Genomic DNA, 21,768 nt, shown 5'->3' with positions numbered 1-21,768 from the left:
GGAAGCTATTTACTATGTAACCTGCTGTAACAATACATTCCTTTCTACACTATTGCAGTAAAATCTTCATCCACCATATATTTAGTCAATAGCACAGTACTCTACGTCACACAGCTTACTGCTGAAGTACCGTAACTCTGTAACTACGTCCTACCACAGACTATAAAACTTTATGCCTATGGTCTACCGTATGGAGGTCAACTTGCCGATTTATTGTGACTCGTGTCACTGAATACATGCTTCTGTTTGTGTACTAGCTAGGTTTTAGTGAAATTCTGTTTGGGATCTTGATTGGTGTAGTAACCATGGAGTTTCATGCCCGTTCTTCTCCATAGGAAGCTACTTTTGGAATGGGCAACTAGAATCAAACTTAGTTACATCTTTGACGTTCATAAGTGCTTGTAAAGGCCTAAATGAAATAAATGATTTGACTTTGAATGGAAGTGTCAATTATTCTAAACAATCGATTGATGTGTGTTATCGTGAGCTAGATTAAGATATGTGCTTACAATATGGGATACCAAAGAAACTTCAACAATATTGCAAGGGTAACATCAGCCAAACCTTTCAGTCAATCCTTCGCTCACTACGTAATCCCCATTGATGGATAGACTGATAGATTTGCGTCACAGAATTTTGCATCTCCCCTTAACCAAACCCTTTCTATATCAACTTCTATCGACATCGACCATATCAGTGAGATACTAAGAGTTACAGACAAGTAAACGTCGGTTTTCTTAAATCATCTCTTGCCTATGACTTTTCACGTTCAATTTTCAAAGTGAACAGTTGTTTTGGAAAGCAGACATTTATGATGTCAGTGATGTTAGGCCTTAAGAGCCTCAGTTTTTGACTCCCAGGAACATTTAAATGAATTTTTCACACAATACCTGACATATTTAGTGTCATACTCGTCGCCGCTCGGCCTTCACATTATACCGTCTTACTTTGTGACTCCGACAGTATTGTGCACCAATTGTTTTGTCGTGTCCTGTCGGTCTGCCTGTCACACCATACTTAAACGGATGAATCAATTTGCATGAAGTTTTTTATTATTATTTCCCAGTTCTTAAACTTGTTGCAGAAGATAATGATGTGTTTGGATTTCTTTTGAGTAGTTTGAAAATTTAGAATAAAAATTATGCCTTGGGGCAATGGCTAGGCAGATGATGATCAACCAATTCTTAAAACTTTACTAAGTGATGTCTCTTCAATGTATAGCCATACAAAATCTTTAGTACGATTACATTGTGACCGCAATACAATGCGTCAATTGAATGGCAGGCTCCCTATTCTTTGTTCTGTAATGGCGAGAGGTCCCACCAAAATGGTTCGCGCACATTAAAAGTTCGCACAAAATCGTTTCAGTCAAACGTAAGATAAGCGTGAACAAATATATAAACATACACACAGCACAAACTGAGAACCTCCGTGTTTCTTTAAGTCGGTTATGAGTACTTTGACGAAGCAAGTCCACAGCTAGCATGTGTTTGCGCGGCGGTGGCAGATTCGCGGACATGTTAGTAATGTTCGCGCGCAATGTGTTACTGTTTGCTACAGCGAGTACACCACGATATACATTCGTACGTCACACTAGTGGCAACTCGCCTTAGTCAGACATCCTTTGTTCAGCTCAATTTGGTGCTCAAATAAATTGTTTCTTCAAGTAGTTGTGTTGAGATAATGTGTAGCAAATTGTACTGACTCATACATAAAGAAATAACTGATGGGTTTTGACCTCTGCCTTCACTTACTGGCAGACAATTGTTTCGCAAGTACGTTAGACTTTAAAAAAATACATATTTTGAAGATCGATCCTTCAGTTAAAGAAGTTAAGAATGATTTTCCCGTGACTAGGACAAGCTTTTAACAATAATTTGCCTGCGAAGATGTTACAAGCCATTGTGTATGTATAAGGTTGCCAAATCTAACCGTTTAGGACTTGTTATTGTTGATACTTCTTTGGTTAGCTTTTTCCCCAAAACGATGCTGGGGTTATCTTCCAGTATCACTTGGAACAGCAGAGTACCAATGTGTAACCTCCTCAACTTAGTTACCCGGGCAACCCTATACCTCTTGATAAGACTGGTGTCAGACTTTCTGGCTTTTGACTACTCGTAACGACGCCAAAAACTTTGAAATGAAAGCCGGGATCCAATAATTAATTTGTTGATGTGATGCTTAGATTACATAACAAGTGAAAGTTCCTTCCCTATTAGTTTGCTATAAACAGCAAATCAATGAAGCATACCAATCAAGAACTTTCACACCAAAGTACTAAACACTTCATTATTGTATCTTCCCCTTGCCATGACGCGCGCCGGCGTGACGGTGAGGCGTCGGATGCAACTTGTCTCCATTTCCCTGAGTAGTTCATTGTGTATTGTGTACTGCACAGCACACCTGTGTATTGTGTAGTACACAGTGGCACACCTGTGTAGTTGGGTACATGTGTATAGGTGGTGTAGAAGAGAGGAAAGTGAGGTGTCAATGATCCTAGTGCTGTTGGTTTGTGAGGATGTTTTGATGGAAACGCGTTAAATGCTGGCTCATTCATTAAACTTGAGATACAATGAATTAGGTAATCTTTGGAGTAAGAAAGTCCATGTATCGATGAAGGCTATAGGCTCTTTATGCGTGGAGTAGTTCCCATGTGACGCGGTTGAAACAGCTGATAGATGTTAGTTCATTATAATTGATCAGGACGTCATGCTAGATCAATACATTATCATCATCCTCTTGCTTTTGTCTTACTCTTTCTAGTTCTCAGTCTAATATCATCTCATAAGTGATATTACTTCCATCTATCGTTTCTTTTATTGAATGTTACTGATTTGTTACGGTTTGTAGATACATATGTTTGTGAAAACATACATTACATAACCTCTACTCTAAACCTACACACACATGTATAAGTACCTATTTCATTAAGAATATCTAAGTCTAAAGCAACAGTTTTTCACTCACACACACACACACACACACACACACACACACGCGCAACTAATTCATCACATTGCCTTACATCAGCTGACTGGATAAAGGTCACGACCCCCTCCCCCCGCGCCTCACCGCACCCCGCACCCCTCACCGCGGGGAGGTAGGAAACAAAAGTGATATATCCTTGTAGAACAATGTTTACGCAGATAAGAGCTGCGCTTTGTGTTGAAGCCTGAAAGTACTGAAGGAATCTAGATTTTGTATTGTGAAAATTTGGTTTTACATATCTAAAATATGTTTGAAGTGCCACTTCAGAGCAAGATTATTTACAAGATTATTTTTAGGTACTTGGTGCTTACGAAACAAAAAAGGTTTATACATATTGCATGACCAATTACGGACTTAAAATGTCAATGTTATACTTAAAATGGCACGTTCAAAAAATTTGGTTCTATTGAGAGGATCCCTCTGGCTCCTAAAGAGTACTTTTAAATAAGTGGTTGTACCTTCATGTGCTGACACACAACTGACCACAGCTGACAATACCGTATCTGAGAAGGCAGCAAAGTCAGCTTCCCGAATGCTACTTAGTATCAGTAGCAGTCGTTGTTACAATTCCACGTCAGAGGCCGTCAAGCGGAGTTGAGTACATTCTGACACTGGGGCTTGTTAGCTGATTAAACCTAAAGCTCACTCGATAGGAAGACGGCGGCAATATGACTGTATGCATGTTTGTGTGGCACTGAAGTTACTGCGCAATATGTTGAGAGCCAACAACTGTAAGCTTAGGATATGTAGCGCACTGCGTCGGGCACCACACACTACATAGCCGCACAAACTTCAACAGCAGGGGTTATATACAGGGTTATAGTTTGCCGAAATATGCACAAAGACATTAAACATATTATATATACTAGCAAATATGATTGAGATTTGGCAGTAACAGTCCTAAAGAGCCAAAAGGCTTCCGTTGACGCACTATAATAAAAATTGCGGCACTGTCATAATGCGGTTACTCAAACGAAAGCTCGTTTACATAAAACTCTTGATAACTAGTCAAGCTATATTTAAACACAAAAACCCAGTCATATAAATAAACGTCTTCAATAGTTAAGGTCGAGCAGAACATCACAATAGGTTTTAAAATCCGCACTGTTCTACCTTCCTATACAAAAGACCTCGATATCAAGAGCCTGGCATCGAACAGCGCAGAACAGCTGACTCGGTCAAGGTCGCCCCCTCCCGCCCCGCGCCTCACGCCCCGCTCCCGCCCGCCCTCAGGGGAGAGCTCTCGAACATCACCGGGGTTGGGTTCCAGTGGTAGATAGTAGTTGTTAAATATGATTGTTCTATGTGTTTCTTGTCCGTCAGTACCTAGTATTTAGCATCATCCGTAAATGTAACGAGTCGTTGCTCTGTATGCCTAACTAGCCATTAGCTCCATATAAATTAGGTACTAGCGGTTTTCCCGCGTCTCGTAAGAACACTACTGCCCATACCTGGACAAAATGTAGTCTATGTTATACGAGGATAGTCTAGCTTCCAAAAGCTAAAGTATATTCCTCTTTATTATATTAGTATAGATAGATAGTATAGAAAACCTGTCATCAGACGCCATCGCACCACGTCGTCTTCACAAGATGGCAGCCTAATCGTTTAGCTACGCTTGTTTGTTTTGGCGAGATCTTAATCGATTTGTGTTGGCGCAGTCGCCGTCAATCGTCTGTCGATTAGACAATCTAAATGTTTATCGATTATCCTATTGGTGGATCTTGTGATCTCTAGACCGTTTCAGAATCGACCCACGTTTAATAAGGTTAGATGTAATCTTTACATTTATTATTGCGTAGTAACACTGTCTGTCTGCTAAATCTTTATGATCCATAAACTTATTATTTTACCGTATTTATTTACTGCGAATACCCTTGGCAACAATATCGCTTCTTAATCTCAAGTTTTACTCATACAGCAACACACTATAATTTTCAGTGCTGTTTTCCGCGGTTTCATCCACGTCCCGGGGAAACTTCTTTCAGTACCCGGATCAAATATAGCTATGTCCCTTGGAGATAATGTAGCTTTCCTAATAGTGAACGCATTTTCGGAGTCATTTACAAACAAGCAAGCTTTTCCTCTTTGTAACATTAGTGTAGAGTTTACACTAGTGACCAGCGGTAGCGTGTGAAAGTGGCGCCCGACCCTGTCGAGGGAGCAAAACTGTAGTGATTGTATTAGCCGCCCCCCAGGACACAGGCAAATACCTGCAGAAGTTCCGCCAACTTCAGTTCACAACTACGCAGTATCCAGCTGCCTGACGTGATTTTATTAGTATGTAGAGAGAACTTAGTCATGTAGGTAGCTAGATTAGATGTTTGATGTGCAACACGTGTAAGTAAATCAAGAACTACTGGAACAATTAGATTTCCTTTGTTCGGTATTAGATAGCCTATTTATCGAGGACGGCCGTAAGGCAGGAGTGATTCCCGTAGTCGTGGCGTAGTTAGTTTAGATTTTATCTGTATCTGTACTTCCCTTTCTCACTCTTCAAACGATTTACGTTTTGAAGATTGATATAATATTGTTGTAAGAGTTCTATGGGTGTTAATCACGACGTAAGCTCAGGCTTTCTCACGATGTTTTCTATCGTCTTACTAAGGATACCCAGAAAGGTTGTTCTAATATTTACTACCCCTACTTCTCCCAGACTGGTACTTCTGCCCTCCCCTACTAATTGTCACAGGAGGTGATTGTGAATTGTGGAGGGCAGTGTGACGGGACGAGGAGGAATTGAGTCATTCAGCAATTAGACAAGATGGCGTCAATGAGTCGCCCGCACTTTGACGAGGCTTTTCTTGTCAACAGTTTGAAGTTTGGAGGTATTACCTGAGGAGACGGGGGTACGTACTTGTGGCGATTTCGGATGTTTTATAAGTTAGGGGACTTTTTATCGTGTGTGCTGTATGATCAGTGTAGGAACTTTGCAAACCTTGTATTTCGCAAGTTAATCATTTGACACTTTAGGTACACATTTTTTTGTACAGATATTGTTGAGGTGACTGCTATTGACTGCACAAAAGTAAAAAAAAAAATGTTAACAAAAATGTATGAAAAATCAAATGGCCACCTCCAGAAATGCAAAGATAATTGACGCGAACTGTAACTTTAACATCAGAAAGAGAACCTTTCTTGGCAGTCGGGTAAAAAGAGAATGCATTATTTATGTTTTGAGTGCACTGGCAGTGAGCCTAAAACACTGTCAGCGTTGCTTTTTCAACTTTGAACAGAAATAAATCCCCTTTTACATTTTTCATCCAAATCTGGCCACTTACATGAGCTCAGGATTTTCGCCAACATTTTTGTTAGTATTCTGAAATAATAACGTCCATAACATTTAATGTGTGAGACTGTGGTTGTCCATCTAAGGGCGTAAAACCAACTGGATACGGCTTTTTGGCGTTTGTCCTGCTTTTCTCTCGTAATGATGAGTGAGGTATCATCACTATTTTGGCGTTGCCTCGCCACACGCACGTATACATATTGTTACGTTAAAGGTTTGTGCTGATTGCGGTTAGTGAAATAATCCAAGCTACATTGAGAACAATGCCTTGTACATAATTAACGCTCAGCCTAGACTTGTGTATAATTAGCTCTAAACATCGGCACTAAGTAGACGTTGCTAAGTGCTTACATGTAGTGCATCGATTGCTATTTAGGTATATGACATACATAGTTACGCAATCATGCCCAGTGCGTAACACCACTTCTCGGCTCTAGTGTAAAGTTTCATAGGAGCCTGTAAAGGCCTATTTGAAATAAAAACATTTCGACTTGACTTCACAATACGGGATGGTCCAAAAGATGTCATCAAACTCCATGCATGTTCTGCAATTTTTAGCGGTTCGCACTTGTTTCGATTTCCGTCCGTCACTCGTTTTTCCTGATGGCCTTTTTGCGTGCTTTTAACTGCGCGCTCAATTTGTAGGTCCCGGCTGTCAATTAAACATCTTTGGCAGTCTTTAAGGGTAGTTAGAAGCAAATGGTCCTCCGTTTACCTCCTGAAGGTCCACTGGATCCTCATTTTTTCTATCAATCGGCATGCAGTCGCGTGCGTCGCATTCGCCGGCGGCTGGCTCGCTGCCAGACACCCGCATACTTCATTCATTCGCACAAGAGGACACTGTCCTTGCGAGACTTTGTTTATTTACCGGCACAGGGAATACGACAACTAGTTGTGTCACCAAACTATGTTGGTCGGCTTCCAGTCTCAACTGAATGTAGCTGACCAACAAACGTGACATATGGAGCGACTGCCTATCTGACCTCCTCAGCCCTGTCACCCCTTAGTAAAGTTGGTTTTCAAACTTTCTAGCTTCTGACTACCCGTAACCAAAGATTTTCAACTGACAGCCGGGACCTACCAATTTAACGTACTTACCGAAACAAGGAGGAATTCGTTATGACAAGATGGTCACCCACCTACGGACCACCCGCGGTTGTAACTTAGCCACGAACTCTTCGACATTTATCCCCCAGTGAAAATAATGTTACTATCCTACTACACAAGTTATTCATATTGTACATATTGTATTGTATGACATTTAACACAAAGTTACACAGACGCGAGTCAGTGTTGTGTAACTTACTAGCTGATCGTCTGCTGTTTGTGTTCCCGACAATATTACTGTTATTGGAAGTTATTTGTATTGTAGATCTGTAGGGAAGCCTTGGATGAGTAGACTAGCTTGATGCCGTGGTTTTGTCCGTACCAAATGGGAACCATTTCAGATAATCTGAATTTCAGATAAAAAGTAGCCTACAGTCGTCAACGGTATCTAATGATGATATTCAACCAAAATCTTAACGCTTCATCTTAAGTCCACAGCTATCATGTGTTCGCGCGGCGGTTGCAGTGTCGCGGACATGTTAGTAATGTTCGCGCGCAATGTGTTACTGTTTGCTACAGCGAGTACACCGCGAGATGCCGTACACCGGTGGAATCTCCTTAACACAAACATTTTCAATCTTACCACGGTTTTTAAACAATACACAAACACAGGATATTTTTCCACGCGAGTGCATCAATCAGAACTGTAAAACATGTTTGTTTTTTTACAAACACTCAAAGTGCAATACCAACTTCCCAATTAGTGTGGAATTCGAGTGTTTTATCCGCCGTTACTATTCTTATAGGAGCCGCTTCCGCATCGGCGAGCCGCGGTCGTTGACCCCGCTCGCAACAATTGAAACTAACTAAATATAGACGACAATTAAACTGGTGCTTTTCTTATAACTTCGGTTTGTGGATCCAATTCTTGTTGCATCATAATTGGCTTTCAAGGCGAATATTCCATCTTTTGGGATGAAATATTTTGCATGGAAGTCTGAAATTGCCAATCCGCCTCTCGCACACGTGGTCATTGTATGATCATTTCTTCTATGTATGAGAAGAGACCGGGGCACACACGTGGCACGATAAAAAGGACGATGATAATTATGTTATGAGTAATACGTCTTATAACAAATTTAACTGACCACAATTTTTAATTAAATTTTCAAACTAAACAATTTTTTAAGAAAAACGTACGTTTATGTTGTCGGTGAACTGGAGCCTTTTAGTAGTGTAGGTACGTAGTGGTTGCACTGGTTGCAAATACATTGCTGAATACTAGCTTCTGAGAGCTTCATAATCATTAGGTAGTACCTCGCGACTTAGCCGATTTCCTTTCAAAACTATTCCAAAATACACAGACAAAAAACATACAACAAAATACATAGTATAAGTACCTACGGCTTTAGCCATATTACCTAACTAAAGCCTTAATAAAATATACAAACGCAACTCAATTCCTCATTGTTAACATTAGGCTGACGACAACAAAACAAAATGAACAAGTTTCTAAGCAAACTCGGTGACTTAACGAACAGATGAGATGTGCACAAAACATCGAACTTACATTCCGAACAACAACAATATCAATCAAATGAAACTTTTGTTTTCTGTCGCGCCTTCACAAGATTGATCGCTCTGATTATAACAAGATGATGGAATTTACAAGGAAGGCATAATGTTATTTATTTATAAAATTGTTTTATACTAGACCTTAGCCATATTTAAATGCGAAAGTAACTTCAGCGTATTACACGCTGAAATGGCTAGGCCGATTATGATGGGCCTCGCATTTAGCTGTTCCATAGGCTGCAGACGGACATAGGCATTATATCATCTACCTCTGTAAACGAAAGCCCTACGTGTCTACCCTGACTATTGCGTCAATAATGACCGATTTTCCAGGAGGATTTTCTTTATTTACTTAGACTGATTCTTGCGATATCGCTAAGTATTTAGTGATGATTTGTACTTACATATAATTTGTCACTAATGTCTGTCAATTTTGTCAGACGAGGAGGGGGGTGTCGATCATCAACAAATGAGCATCATTAGCAATCAAGGCTGCTGTTACTATCAGCACGGAGGTTTTATAGTTCAGGGGCACAGGAGTGATGATAGCATGGTGGACTCTAATGAGCGCTCTTTAATAAGCAATTGACATTTATGGCTCAAAATTTTCCAAAATACTGCTTTGTATATATAAGTTCTTATGTAAACATACTCGTACTTAATACTTTAATGTTCACGTCGAGTAGCGTTGCTTTTCTGAAGAAATAAATATAAAATAATAAATATCCTTTATGTAAGCTTGGTCTCTTCAAAGGGTTAGCTAGAAGAGATATACGATTCCATAGAAAACCATAATATTACGTGAGTGGATATTTTAAGCGTCGCATCCAAATATGATGATACACATAAACTATACAATGTTACAGTTCTTGAGATATGACTAGGATAGCTTTAACCGGATTTAGAATTTACTGGGAATTCAATGTTGTTACGTCAATCGTATTATCTGCTCTTACAGCATATCATAGATTTATTATAAAATTATTAACTATTATGCTACAAACGTTACCCAAAACTACTTGGAATGCCGACATCCGTTTACAATTCACAAGGTTTCAACCGACCTTGTGTTCTATCTACAAACAATACTTCTCTACACAGGACCGTGTCACTCTTAGGATTAGAAGACTAGAAAGTTCCAGAAGCTCCGAGAATGTTCTAGAAGCATGCTATGAAAATCCAAACGGTGGCGGGGACGCGCACCCTCAGCGGGGAGCCGCCGCGCTCCACCGCCTATTACTACGCAGACCTCGAGAGGCTCAAGCGGAAGACCTCGGAGCCCCCTCAGGAGGCACCTCCCAACCCTGACGAGCTCAGCGAGTATGTCGAAACAAATGAAGTGGTCAACGACGGGGCTGTTCGAGAAGTTCCGCCATTGAGAGACAGAGGGCGTCAATGGAGTCTGCCAGAATACAACACTCCAGAGAATTCTAGAAAGATCGAAGAGACGTATTCCACTGCGGGAACGTTTCCCATGCCTGAACCAAAAGAGAAGGAGCCCTTGTTAGCTGAGTTGGAGGTGGTCGGTCGGTTGCCGCTGACGCAGCTGGAAGGCGCCGGTGGGGTGCGTCGCAGCAGGAGCTGGTACCTGTGCTGCCCCAACGTGGCGGATGAGGAGATGTCTCGAGAGTCCTCGTGGCGGTATTCCAGTCTGCGGCCAGTGACGGCGCCGCCGGTGCCGGGACATAATGGATTGAGTGTGCTGGTAGGTGGACTGTGGGTGGGGATTTAAGGAGGACGAAATTGGGTTGTGACTGTCATTATTGTTTATGCTGTAATTGTTAATCAAATATTGACAGGCCTATCAATAGCTAATTGTGTTATGCAAAATACCGATATAGACGGTAGGATATCCGAAAACAAACTTGTGATGTTATCTCGTTAGCTTTGAACGTATCCTGGGGGCACTTAGTAATAGTTTGTTTGCTACTAGTAATGAAGTTAGCACTGACATTACACGGCGCTGAACTGACTGAAAATCAAATTAGTTGTCACGGATTTTGGAATTAGTCTGGCATCTACCTTGTGAATTATTATTACTTTTATGTGTTGGTGGATATTTTCACTATCTCCTGCCAAACTTAATTGCGGCTCGTTACTAACTTTTAAGCACACACATACCTTTCGCACACCTGCATTCTGCAGTTTTCAGAGCCGCTAAGTTTGTCCCGAATCACGCTTGAAAAAGTTTTGTCTCTTTAATTAAGCCTACCCTATTTTCACGTTCCAGGTGAGCAGCGCGCAATCAGGTCGCGAGGACGTGGCGTCGCTCCGCGCGGAACGCGATGCGCTGGCCCGCGCGCTGTCGGCGGAGCGCGCGCGCGGAGCGGCGGCGGCGCGGGCCCACGACGCGCGGCTCGCGGAGCTGCATGGTGTCATTGCTGAGCTTGTGCGGAGGAGAGCGCATGATAAGCAGTCTAGGGCTATACCTGAGGAGGAGGTGTCTGGTGAGTGGTACATTTGTCTACTAGGTACTACCATATTGACCGGCAATACAATGTTTCTTTTGGTGTGTGTGATATTTCTAGCACTTTTTTTATGGGAAATCATCAAATAACCGCTCTCACGGTGGAGGCAGCGTGACTGAATGTTGGACTCTTACTGACTAAACCCCGCCATGTTCCTTCTTAAGCCCTTTATGCACCAGCGCCGCGGTAACTCGCGCGAACAATCCCGCAGCCAGTATTTCTAGCATCTGGCTCTCATTATCACTGCTGGTCTTAAAGTCTCATGTTCTGGTGTTGCAGACGAGTGCGAGTCGACGACGCAGCCGGCGGGTGAACTGGACAACGACGCCGACAACTCGCGCACTGAACAGGTCAGTACTGCATTACTTCTTCACCTCCTACTCATCGAGGAGCTCGTGGCTAAGCAGCAGCCGCAGGGGTCGAGTAGTGAATTCCTTGGATGGGAGACCTCTGGCCTTCTGTCATCAGGAGTACCTTTGTGTTTCGGAAGGCATATTAAATTGGTGGGTCATTCTATGAAAAACACTAGTACTCAGTTGCAATTGCTAATATTAGAAGCCGATCTCATCATAGTTGGGAAAAGGCTAGGCAGATCAGCACTTAAACGCCAGATAATTGAAATTAGAACACGGTCAACCCTCTTGTTTGTTTTTGAGAGGGATATGGCTCCCGTTGCACTGACTTTTACTGCCTACATAAGGCAGTCATCTTCATCTCAACAAGTACTCTTCTTAGAAACATGATCTTCATTCCCTCTTTAGCACAAGCAATAGGTCGATGATGACATTAACCAGTATTGTCTTCTCTTCCAGAACGACACATCATCGGCCATCAGCCCGGAGCTGCCGACTCCTCAGGAGTCGAAGGTGGAGGCGACGCCGTCCGCCGTCGAGGACCTGCCCACCGACACCGAGACCAGCGTGCACGATGTCAGGTATATTCAGGATCTACAAGGTGTCTCCGCTCCGTTGAAAACGTCTATATTTTTGCAGATATAATACTTCTTTCAACTTTATCGACGTGATACGCGGATCTATAGATCATAAGGTTAAGCAATAACTGTCGCACTTGGTCTGTGGATATGAGACCAGGTCACTACGTGTCATGACGAATTCAATTATTTGGTGGGTCCCGGCTATCATTTGAACATCTTTGGCAGTCGTTACGGGGAAGTCAGTAGCCAAAAAGGAACAACCACTCTCACTCAACGGGATTGAGTGAGATAAAATCAGACAGGCAGTCGCTCCTTGTGGCACACTGGTATTCAGCTGCATGCGGTTAGACTGGAAGCCGACCACAACATAGCTGGGAAGATACTAAGGTCCAATGAGGACGTTTTTTGCGGTGTTCCTATTGTGACGTCATGTATGTTTGTGTGTTACAGAGCGGAGGGTCCGCGCGTGGAGGTGCGGCCCCCGTCCGCGGAGTGCGACACCAGCCTCAACCTCTCCGAGCGAGACTCCGACGTGTGTCTCAGCACCGCCAGGTATGTACTGACACTGTGTCGGGCAGGGCGGAGGGTCCGCGCGGAGGTGCGGAGTGCGACACCAGCCTCAACCTCTCCGAGCGAGACTCCGACGTGTGTCTCAGCACCGCCAGGTATGTACTGACACTGTGTCGGGCAGGGCGGAGGGTCCGCGCGGAGGTGCGGAGTGCGACACCAGCCTCAACCTCTCCGAGCGAGACTCCGACGTGTGTCTCAGCACCGCCAGGTACATGCAACGCTATAATATAGAGAACTTTCAGGTGCGGTCCCAACGGGTCTCAGAGTCCAGATACCCTCTGAAACAATATATGTAAATGTCTGGTTGGAAAATCTTGTTTTTTTTAACTTTAGCAGAGATGTAATTTTTTGCAGTTTTTATTCTTATTCATTTTTATTACATCTCCTTTGTACTTAGCACTTACACTTACTTACTTAATTATATTTAACTGAACTGACTTCAAAATTATTTCAAAACGATTACCGATGTTCCGATGAAAATTCGATATCGAAATCGATTATTCTCGCTTTAGCTTGTGGACAGCCCAACACTAAATGACAAATGTCGTTATACACTTCTTAAATTGATACATTTGAAATTAATATTAATAAAATATCATATATTTGTTGGTCAGATGCTGCGAGGCGGTGGGGTCTGACTTGGCGGCGGGGTCTGGCGCGACGGGTTCGGGCGCGGGGGGCTCGTGCGAGCGCGAGCGCGGCTCGCCCGACGAACCGCGCCTACACACGCCTTGTGCTGGTCAGTATATTACTGTATACACGGTGGTATAGTTATCGGCACGAATCTTGAGCTCTGACCTACATCTGCGCAGAAGTGATTTATTAACAAAGAACCAATCCCGAGTGACGGCTATGACGCGATGCACTGCGGGCCAATCACCGCTTTACCTCGCTCCCGCGCCTCACTTCATATAACAAAAGGGACCCAATAAATTACTTCTGCGCAGGTGTAGGTCAACGCTCATGAGCCGTGCCGATGATTATATTAACCCGAAGCCCAAAGCCGACCCCAAGCAATTACTACACTTGTTCGCTCGTACCGATCGAGACATAAGTGAAATAAAATTGATCAACGCTGACTGATAGATAGTCTCCCCGGAATTTCTACAATAAAATTATAATATAATCCAATTTCTTAAATATAGTGTATTTACGTATATGTTACAGGTCGGTGCGAGTCCCGGCAGGCCAAGATGGCGTCTCGCGTGAAGTTGCGACGCACTGACAACTCTGACTCCAGCGAGACCAGGAACAACGACGTTAGTCATCTTTCTTTTTATGACCATACATAATTGTTATCTTCACATCCAAAGCTGACGTCTAGGCATCCACAGCTGACGTGATCACATCCACAGACACATGACGTTGATAGCGCCTACTACCAACTGATTTTAATTCAGAACATTAAACTTATCTTTTGTATATTAATCTATTTGTTGTTTTCGTCAACCACACTCAACCCTTTGCTGAATCTGCTTCGCATTTGGCGGATTTTATTATTATATACTTCTATTGTGTTATGGGCCATCAAACGCTGCATGGTTCGACATGGTTCGATGGTTCGACCGCTATATCCGCTCATCTTTTCTAATTCTGTGGTTGGTTGTCACAGCCATTGGTGCTGTTAACATTTTAACATGAAACACAACACATCCACAGCTGACGTTAATATGAATATCTATCGCGATCATGGGGGATAAATAACATGCTATAACATAATATGTATGGTTGCAGTGGTCTCGGTCTGAGCGCGTGTCGGAGCTGTGCGCGCGCGACCCGCTGCTGCGCGACGCGCTGCACGCCGCGCAGAACGAAGGTCAGAGCATTTGTCTTATACTTTACTACTTGCACTTCTTGGAACTTGCTTCTTAACAAGGGAAGTTTGGTCTTCACCACTTCTTCTTGCCAGCCATAACACTAGGAAGTGGTGAAAGGGCGTTTTGGGGGTGCTGTCCTTTTGTACATTTGACGTGGAAAAGTGCTAAAAACTAGCCTAGTTTTAATAAACATTTTTTACCTTTGACTTAAATATCTTCAAATTCACATATTCTTATTGTTTTTAGTACCTATTGTTCATTCCAATATATGTATTTAATACTAAAACATACTTCTGAACTTTAGACAATATATACTTACATTACATATTTACCTTTTAAAAAGAAGATAATACAACTATGTATCAAAAAACTCATCCACCTCGCTGTCAGCGGGGATCGTGCCCAAAAGGCTGGCTGCATTGCCACGCTTAATGACAATGTATATACTTGGCCAAAGTATTTGCTTTTGGTCTAGTTCTTTCTAAACTTGGTGAAAAATATTGAACCGATTTGAAGAATTCTTACAGTGTTGTAAAGCTACACTCTTCCCGAATAACATAGGTACGGGCAGTAGTTCCCACGGAATACGAGTGGAACCTCGGGGATGCGGCTAGCTATACAATATATGTGTGTTTAGGTTGCACGTGGGCGGCGCGGTGCGCGCGCCTCCGCGCGGAGCGGCGCGTGCTGCAGTGCGCGCTAGCACGGGCTGCTGATACTGCGCACAGGTACGTACAATATACATTCAAAGTCTAAGTTAAAGGTTTTCATTTCAATTAGACCTTTACAGGGTCTTATGAAAAGTCACACTAATTGCACAAATAATACACTGACTTACGTTCAGCGTTCTACATTTACATAAATATGTGCTCTTAAAGAACTTTTGTACTTTTGTTTTTAATTTCTGATGTGAAAAATTATGTGATACCAATAGGAGGACAGCATTTTACAACACCATAAAAAATCAAGATTAACATGCTTTAATAATATAATGCGGCACACACACACACAGTTATACTTGACGTCACACACACACACACACACACACACACAGTTATACTTGACGTCACACACACACACACACAGTTACACTTGACGTCACACACACACACACACACAGTTACACTTGACGTCACACACACACACACACACACACACAGTTACACTTGACGTCATACACACACACACACAGCTACACTTGACGTCACACACACACACGACGTCACACACACACACGTTATACTTGACGTCACACACACACACACACAGTTGACGTCACACACACACACACGTTACACTTGACGTCACACACACACACACACACACTTCTTGATCACACACACACACACACACTGACGTCACACACACACACACTTATACTTGACGTCACACACACACACACACTTATATTGACGTCACACACACACACACACAGTTATACTTGACGTCACACACACACACACACACAGTTATACTTGACGTCACACACACACACACACACAGTTACACTTGACGTCACACACACACACACACAGTTACACTTGACGTCACACACACACACACACACAGTTACACTTGACGTCACACACACACACACAGTTAACCTTGACGTCACACACACACACAGTTACACTTGACGTCACACACACACACACACACAGTTACACTTGACGTCACACACACACACACACACAGTTACACTTGACGTCACACACACACACACACACAGTTACACTTGACGTCACACACACACACACACACACACAGTTACACTTGACGTCACACACACAGCTGCACTTAACCACACATGTTTGGCGGGACCGTCGGGTGTTTAAGAGTAGTGGTGGTATTGAGACCAATAAGAACGCTCCAATCGGAGCCTGAGGGATCTGAGGACGCCGAAGGAATCGTGCACGCGACGCGGCTACACATAAATAAGGAGCGATGCTCCCTACAGCGCTCAGCGCTCCGCGCGCTGCGGCGGCGAGCAGACGTGTGACACTCTCTCGTGTTGCAGGCTGTACTGCGCGTGCGCCGTGCAGGAGTCCACCTCCGTGTCGCTGTGCTGCGCCCTCCGCGCCGCCGACCGCGCGCTCGAGACATACGACGTGCTGCTCGCGCTCGCGGAGACGCAGCACGACCAGCACGACCAGGTATGTCTCACTACGACGTGCTGCTCGCGCTCGCGGAGACGCAGCACGACCAGCACGACCAGGTATGTCTCACTACGACGTGCTGCTCGCGCTCGCGGAGACGCAGCACGACCAGGTATGTCTCACTACGACGTGCTGCTCGCGCTCGCGGAGACGCAGCACGACCAGCACGACCAGGTATGTCTCACTACGACGTGCTGCTCGCGCTCGCGGAGACGCAGCACGACCAGCACGACCAGGTATGTCTCACTACGACGTGCTGCTCGCGCTCGCGGAGACGCAGCACGACCAGCACGACCAGGTATGTCGTCACAATACGATTGTCGGCCACGGCGGCTGTTCTCATTTAAGGAGATCAGTCAGATGCGCAGAACATATTATAGTGCACAAGCATTTGCGCAGACACAGGTGCACTTATTATTCTTTCACTCTCATATCCCGATGCGAAACTGAGGCTTCGTATTCAACATCCACGCTTGTGTCAGCCGGACCAAACAGGTAACTGCCACATAATATACGATGCAGGAATCCACGTCCGTGTTCATATCCTATGTACTCTCTTATGTGCTTCCCCTATATACTCCCCCACATTATTCACCCTGACGTCTTACTCTTCCAGCGTGCAGCCGCCGAGCTGGTAGCCTCCCAACTCCTCTCCCGCCTCGAGTCAGAGCAGAGCGGCGCAGTAGTGGGTGCCCTACTGTCGCCGGGCCCCTGGCTGGCGCAGGCGGCGGCGGCCCCCGCCCCGCGCTGGTCGCGCGCGGCCGAGCTGCGGCTGCGGGCGCACGCGGCGCGGCTGAAGGCCGACACCGTCGCGCTCAGGGACACGCAGACACAGCCCAAGCTGTTCTCTTATCATGGTGAGTTGCATTTATTAGCTCGAATATGTATATTCTAGCTTGTGCGTATAAGTTCTTGTATAGAATAAAATGTATTATTATTTATTTATTTACTAATCCGTGTAACGTTTAGGTTAGTGGTAGGTAGACTAATAGGTAGAAAAATAAAAAGAAATTTAGTACATTAGTATATAGGTATATTTTACAAAAAGATCGGCAGAGCCGGGAGTGAGTTTAGAACTATCGAGCACGCGTTAAGTTCCAGCCCGCTATAGAAACACCACTACCCTGTATAGTCAGGCAGCTCGGCAGCGGTCAGGCGGGGTAGGTGTGCAGCGCGCTAGTAGATGTCGGACGCGCAGGTAGATGCAGGACACGTAGATAGGCGCGGCACGTAGGTAGGCACAGGCACGTAGGTAGGCACAGGCACGTAGCACAGTGATTCACGCTCCATACAAAGGCGGCCATAAATACGAAACTCACAAATACTCTTAATTAATTTATTTTACACGTTGAAATATGTTAAGAGAAGTGTAAATTATTAAAATTATAACATATCCACATTCATTAAAAAATATATCATTACTATTTGGGTGTAAAAATGTCTCGCAGTAATTTTGTTTTAGACGATAAACCTAGAACATGTCATACTGCGACTTTTAATGTAAAATCTATATAAATAATGGTTATTTATATTAAAAACAACCATAAAGGAATAAAATAAAACAACAAAAATACACGAACAACCTTTTTTGCAAATACACACAAAACACAAAATATACCAGAATACATTCAAGCTCAAAAGTATTTACTACAAACAGATAACAAATCTAGTACAATTTTTGATAGTACACCTTTTGTTTTTGACAGGGAACTTTCGTAAACCTGTTAGGAAGGGATGAATGAAGAAGTTGATGGTTCAACTTTGTCAGACTTCTGAGATACATGTAACTCAATTCGCTCTACATCAATATTTTCAACTACATTAAGCCAATCTGAATATTTCTCTATAAACTTAGACCTACTACGATTTGATATTGCCCAATAATGAGAAATTCGTTTACATACATTCATAATTTTATTACTTAAAGTCTCTAGTTTGATATTTTCGATGTCATCCGAAAGGCACGATGTTTCTGTAAAAGTATTCAGGACATGTTGCATTTTTCATTTGGACTACCCTCTTTAGAGTGCCAAATGTCAAAAGTAGTCGTCCTCGAAACAGAACATTTGAAAACTTTACCTAAAACAACATGAAAGCTGAACTTAAAATATAAAGTTTTTTTCTTTACTATGGACATGCATACTTTGATACTCCTTTAACCCAAGAAGGGGCAGAAAGATGCAGATGAAACTTATATGGTTTTATAAGAACATCCTCTTTATTCGAAAAACATTTGCCTCAAGTGCAGCACTGAGCAGCAAAAAGTTATAGGTCCAAATGAAATCAAAGTATACCAAACAAATCTACAAAAACGCTACCTTCAATAAAAAAATAAAATAAAATATTAAACGCATTAAAAAAAATAAAAAAGTAGTTGATAATAGAAGTACATACCTTGGTCTTGGACCTCCATACTGTCACCATACGTAAACACTTGATTTGGAATAGTGACACTCAAAAACAAAGTGTTAAGTTTTGATGACTCACACGTTGCGATAATTAGACTCGAGATGCGCTAACTTCCGATGCACAAAAGTGAATAATAAGTTGACCTTATGACACTGGTATTTAGAGTTTTCGGAAGCTTGTTAACTTGTTAATCACTTAGTAAGTAGATCTAATGGGGATAAGCCGATGACATTTTTCGATTTATGGCCTTAGAGTGAATCACTGTGCGTAGGTAGGCACAGGCACGTAGGTAGGCACAGGCACGTAGACCGGCGTAGTCACTAGACTAGACTAGTAGACTGGAGGTAGGCAGGTACTTGAACCCTGGAATGTCCGTTATGTTCCGTCTTAGTTACGGTCCGGTTATATTCCAGCCACGACTGCAACATCCCGATTTCCACTTACTCACTACCTAACTAGATGGAAAGCAGTGATCAAGCACTAAATAGCATCGAGATGAGGCAGCCTAGGCAGCGTGACAAATTATAATTACAGCTAACAAAATGTAATCTAAATGCAAGTGATGAGGATGAAAGTATTTGCATGATTTAAAAAGCAAAGCACTAGTTTAAATGAAGTTAATGAAATTAATAAATAGGTAGACACTATAAGAAATTATTTAAAAGGAAGATATGGAAAAATAATTGTAGGGCGTGGCCCTTATGACACGGTCTAAGTGCACCGGTCATGTAAGGTCAAATACCACATGATATTTTTTTAAAAGCGTTATGGCAATAAGTACAGAGGCCATAGGTAATATTCCATAAGAACAGCAACAAAGGCGTGGTCGTAGCATGAAATAAAATAATGAATGCACAATGAAATTAGCAAGTCATTCTACGACACGTCACGTACTCACGTAAAACTTTTCTAGATGCACATAATAAGCAATATTTTGCAACACTCACCCGATCTGGGGTATACACTGATTCTAATAGTAATTTTAAAAGCACAATAGTTAATTTAGGATAAAATTAAATGCGATATACCAGCGAGTTAAAAACCAACATAGACCAGTACTGTATCGGCTCGCGGCGTCGTGCTAGTGACCGTCTCGCGATTGACCGCCGGCTCTGCTCGCGTCGCCTCATAGGAGGGATAGTTCGCCGAACCGGTTTCCGTCACCCGTCAACGGCTCACGGCTCGCGGCGCGCGGCTGAGATATAGCAAGTCTAGTATTTTTAAATATTCAAAATATAACGTACAACGTTACATCCGGTTAGACTGGAAGCCGACCCCAACATAGCTTGGGAAAAAGGCTCGGAGGATGATGAGGATGATGATTTATTTATTTACTACTAACAGCTACACAAAACAATGTTGTAGACATATATAAAGAAACAGAAAGCCAATTATAGGTTTTCACGGATAGTAGTAGAATAACATTGCTGAACAGTTAGGTTAAGAAGGTCAGATAGGCAGTCGCTCCTTGTGGCACACTGGTACTCAGCTGCATCCGGTTAGACTGGAAGCCGACCCCAACATAGTTGGGAAAAGGCTCGGAAGATGATGAGTTATGATAGAGCAGATTGTACTGTACATCTATGAATTCTTTGGTTGTGCTGTGTTAACAGAGAGACATATGTTGCTGGGGAGTTTGTTGCGTTACTTCTTTTTCGCAATAAAAACACGTAGGAAGTAGTGATGGGCGGGCGTTTTAGGGGTTGTCCATCTTCTATCTTATAGCCGGTTTCCACTCTCGCGCGAGTAGCGAGGCGAGAGTGGAAACGCTTCCTAGTGCCTCGCCTCGCAGCTCGCCTCACATCTTGCGGCACTCGCGTCTGAGGCGGTTGTTTGGGCACGAGTCAAAGAGCCTCGCTAAGGAGGGATGCGAACGTTGCTGGCTCAACGCAAACCGAATGCACGAGAGTGTAAACAGGCACTCGCTACCTCGCGAGCTGCGAGACGAGGCGTGAGGTGAGGCGTGAGGCGAGAGTGTAACTCGGTATTATGTTTTCACTTGATATGTATTATTATGTTTGTGGTGTATAAAGTATGTTTGTTTGTACTACAGACGTGGAGGAGTCGGAGCTGGGCGCGGGCTGCAGCGCGGCGGAGATGGAGGCGGCCGTGGCGCTGCACTCCGCGCTCGCCGCGCCGCACGCGCTCAACAAGCACTGCACGCACAAGGTAACAACACCCCCACAGCCCGACGTCGTATGTATGTACTACAGACGTGGAGGAGTCGGAGCTGGGCGCGGGCTGCAGCGCGGCGGAGATGGAGGCGGCCGTGGCGCTGCACTCCGCGCTCGCCGCGCCGCACGCGCTCAACAAGCACTGCACGCACAAGGTAACAACACCCCCACAGCCCGACGTCGTATGTATGTACTACAGACGTGGAGGACGAGGAGCTGGGCGCGTAACGCGACACCCACGGCCGACGTCGTATCTGTCAACTTGACGTCAAGCGTGGGAGTGACAAGTTTTAGTGTACTGCGTCTTCTTTCCAGCCATAACAATTCATTATTTCATTATA

The 21,768-nt window shown here is 43.6% G+C and overlaps 1 protein-coding gene across 3 annotated transcripts in view; it reads left to right on the top strand.

Moving 5' to 3' along the window:
- Positions 1-21,768, top strand: part of LOC110382774 (uncharacterized protein) — a 66,174-nt gene that overhangs the window by 40,908 nt on the left and 3,498 nt on the right. For 2 of the 3 annotated variants that reach the window (XM_064043301.1, XM_064043302.1), the window contains exons 2-13: positions 10,001-10,604; positions 11,130-11,346; positions 11,647-11,717; positions 12,180-12,301; positions 12,752-12,853; positions 13,486-13,610; positions 14,039-14,130; positions 14,606-14,687; positions 15,326-15,416; positions 16,706-16,841; positions 17,461-17,701; positions 21,307-21,582. In XM_064043301.1, coding sequence (XP_063899371.1) covers positions 10,071-10,604; positions 11,130-11,346; positions 11,647-11,717; positions 12,180-12,301; positions 12,752-12,853; positions 13,486-13,610; positions 14,039-14,130; positions 14,606-14,687; positions 15,326-15,416; positions 16,706-16,841; positions 17,461-17,701; positions 21,307-21,582 — 2,089 coding nt within the window. In that variant the 5' untranslated portion in view covers positions 10,001-10,070. The remainder of the gene's footprint in view (positions 1-10,000; positions 10,605-11,129; positions 11,347-11,646; positions 11,718-12,179; positions 12,302-12,751; positions 12,854-13,485; positions 13,611-14,038; positions 14,131-14,605; positions 14,688-15,325; positions 15,417-16,705; positions 16,842-17,460; positions 17,702-21,306; positions 21,583-21,768) is intronic. The other variant, XM_064043303.1, reaches the window with a different exon arrangement.

This window comes from Helicoverpa armigera, chromosome 31, assembly GCF_030705265.1.
Source record: "Helicoverpa armigera isolate CAAS_96S chromosome 31, ASM3070526v1, whole genome shotgun sequence".
Taxonomy (NCBI): Eukaryota; Metazoa; Arthropoda; class Insecta; order Lepidoptera; family Noctuidae; genus Helicoverpa; species Helicoverpa armigera.
The sequence above is the reverse complement of the archived record's forward strand: the minus strand, read 5'-3'. Positions and strand labels throughout refer to the sequence as shown.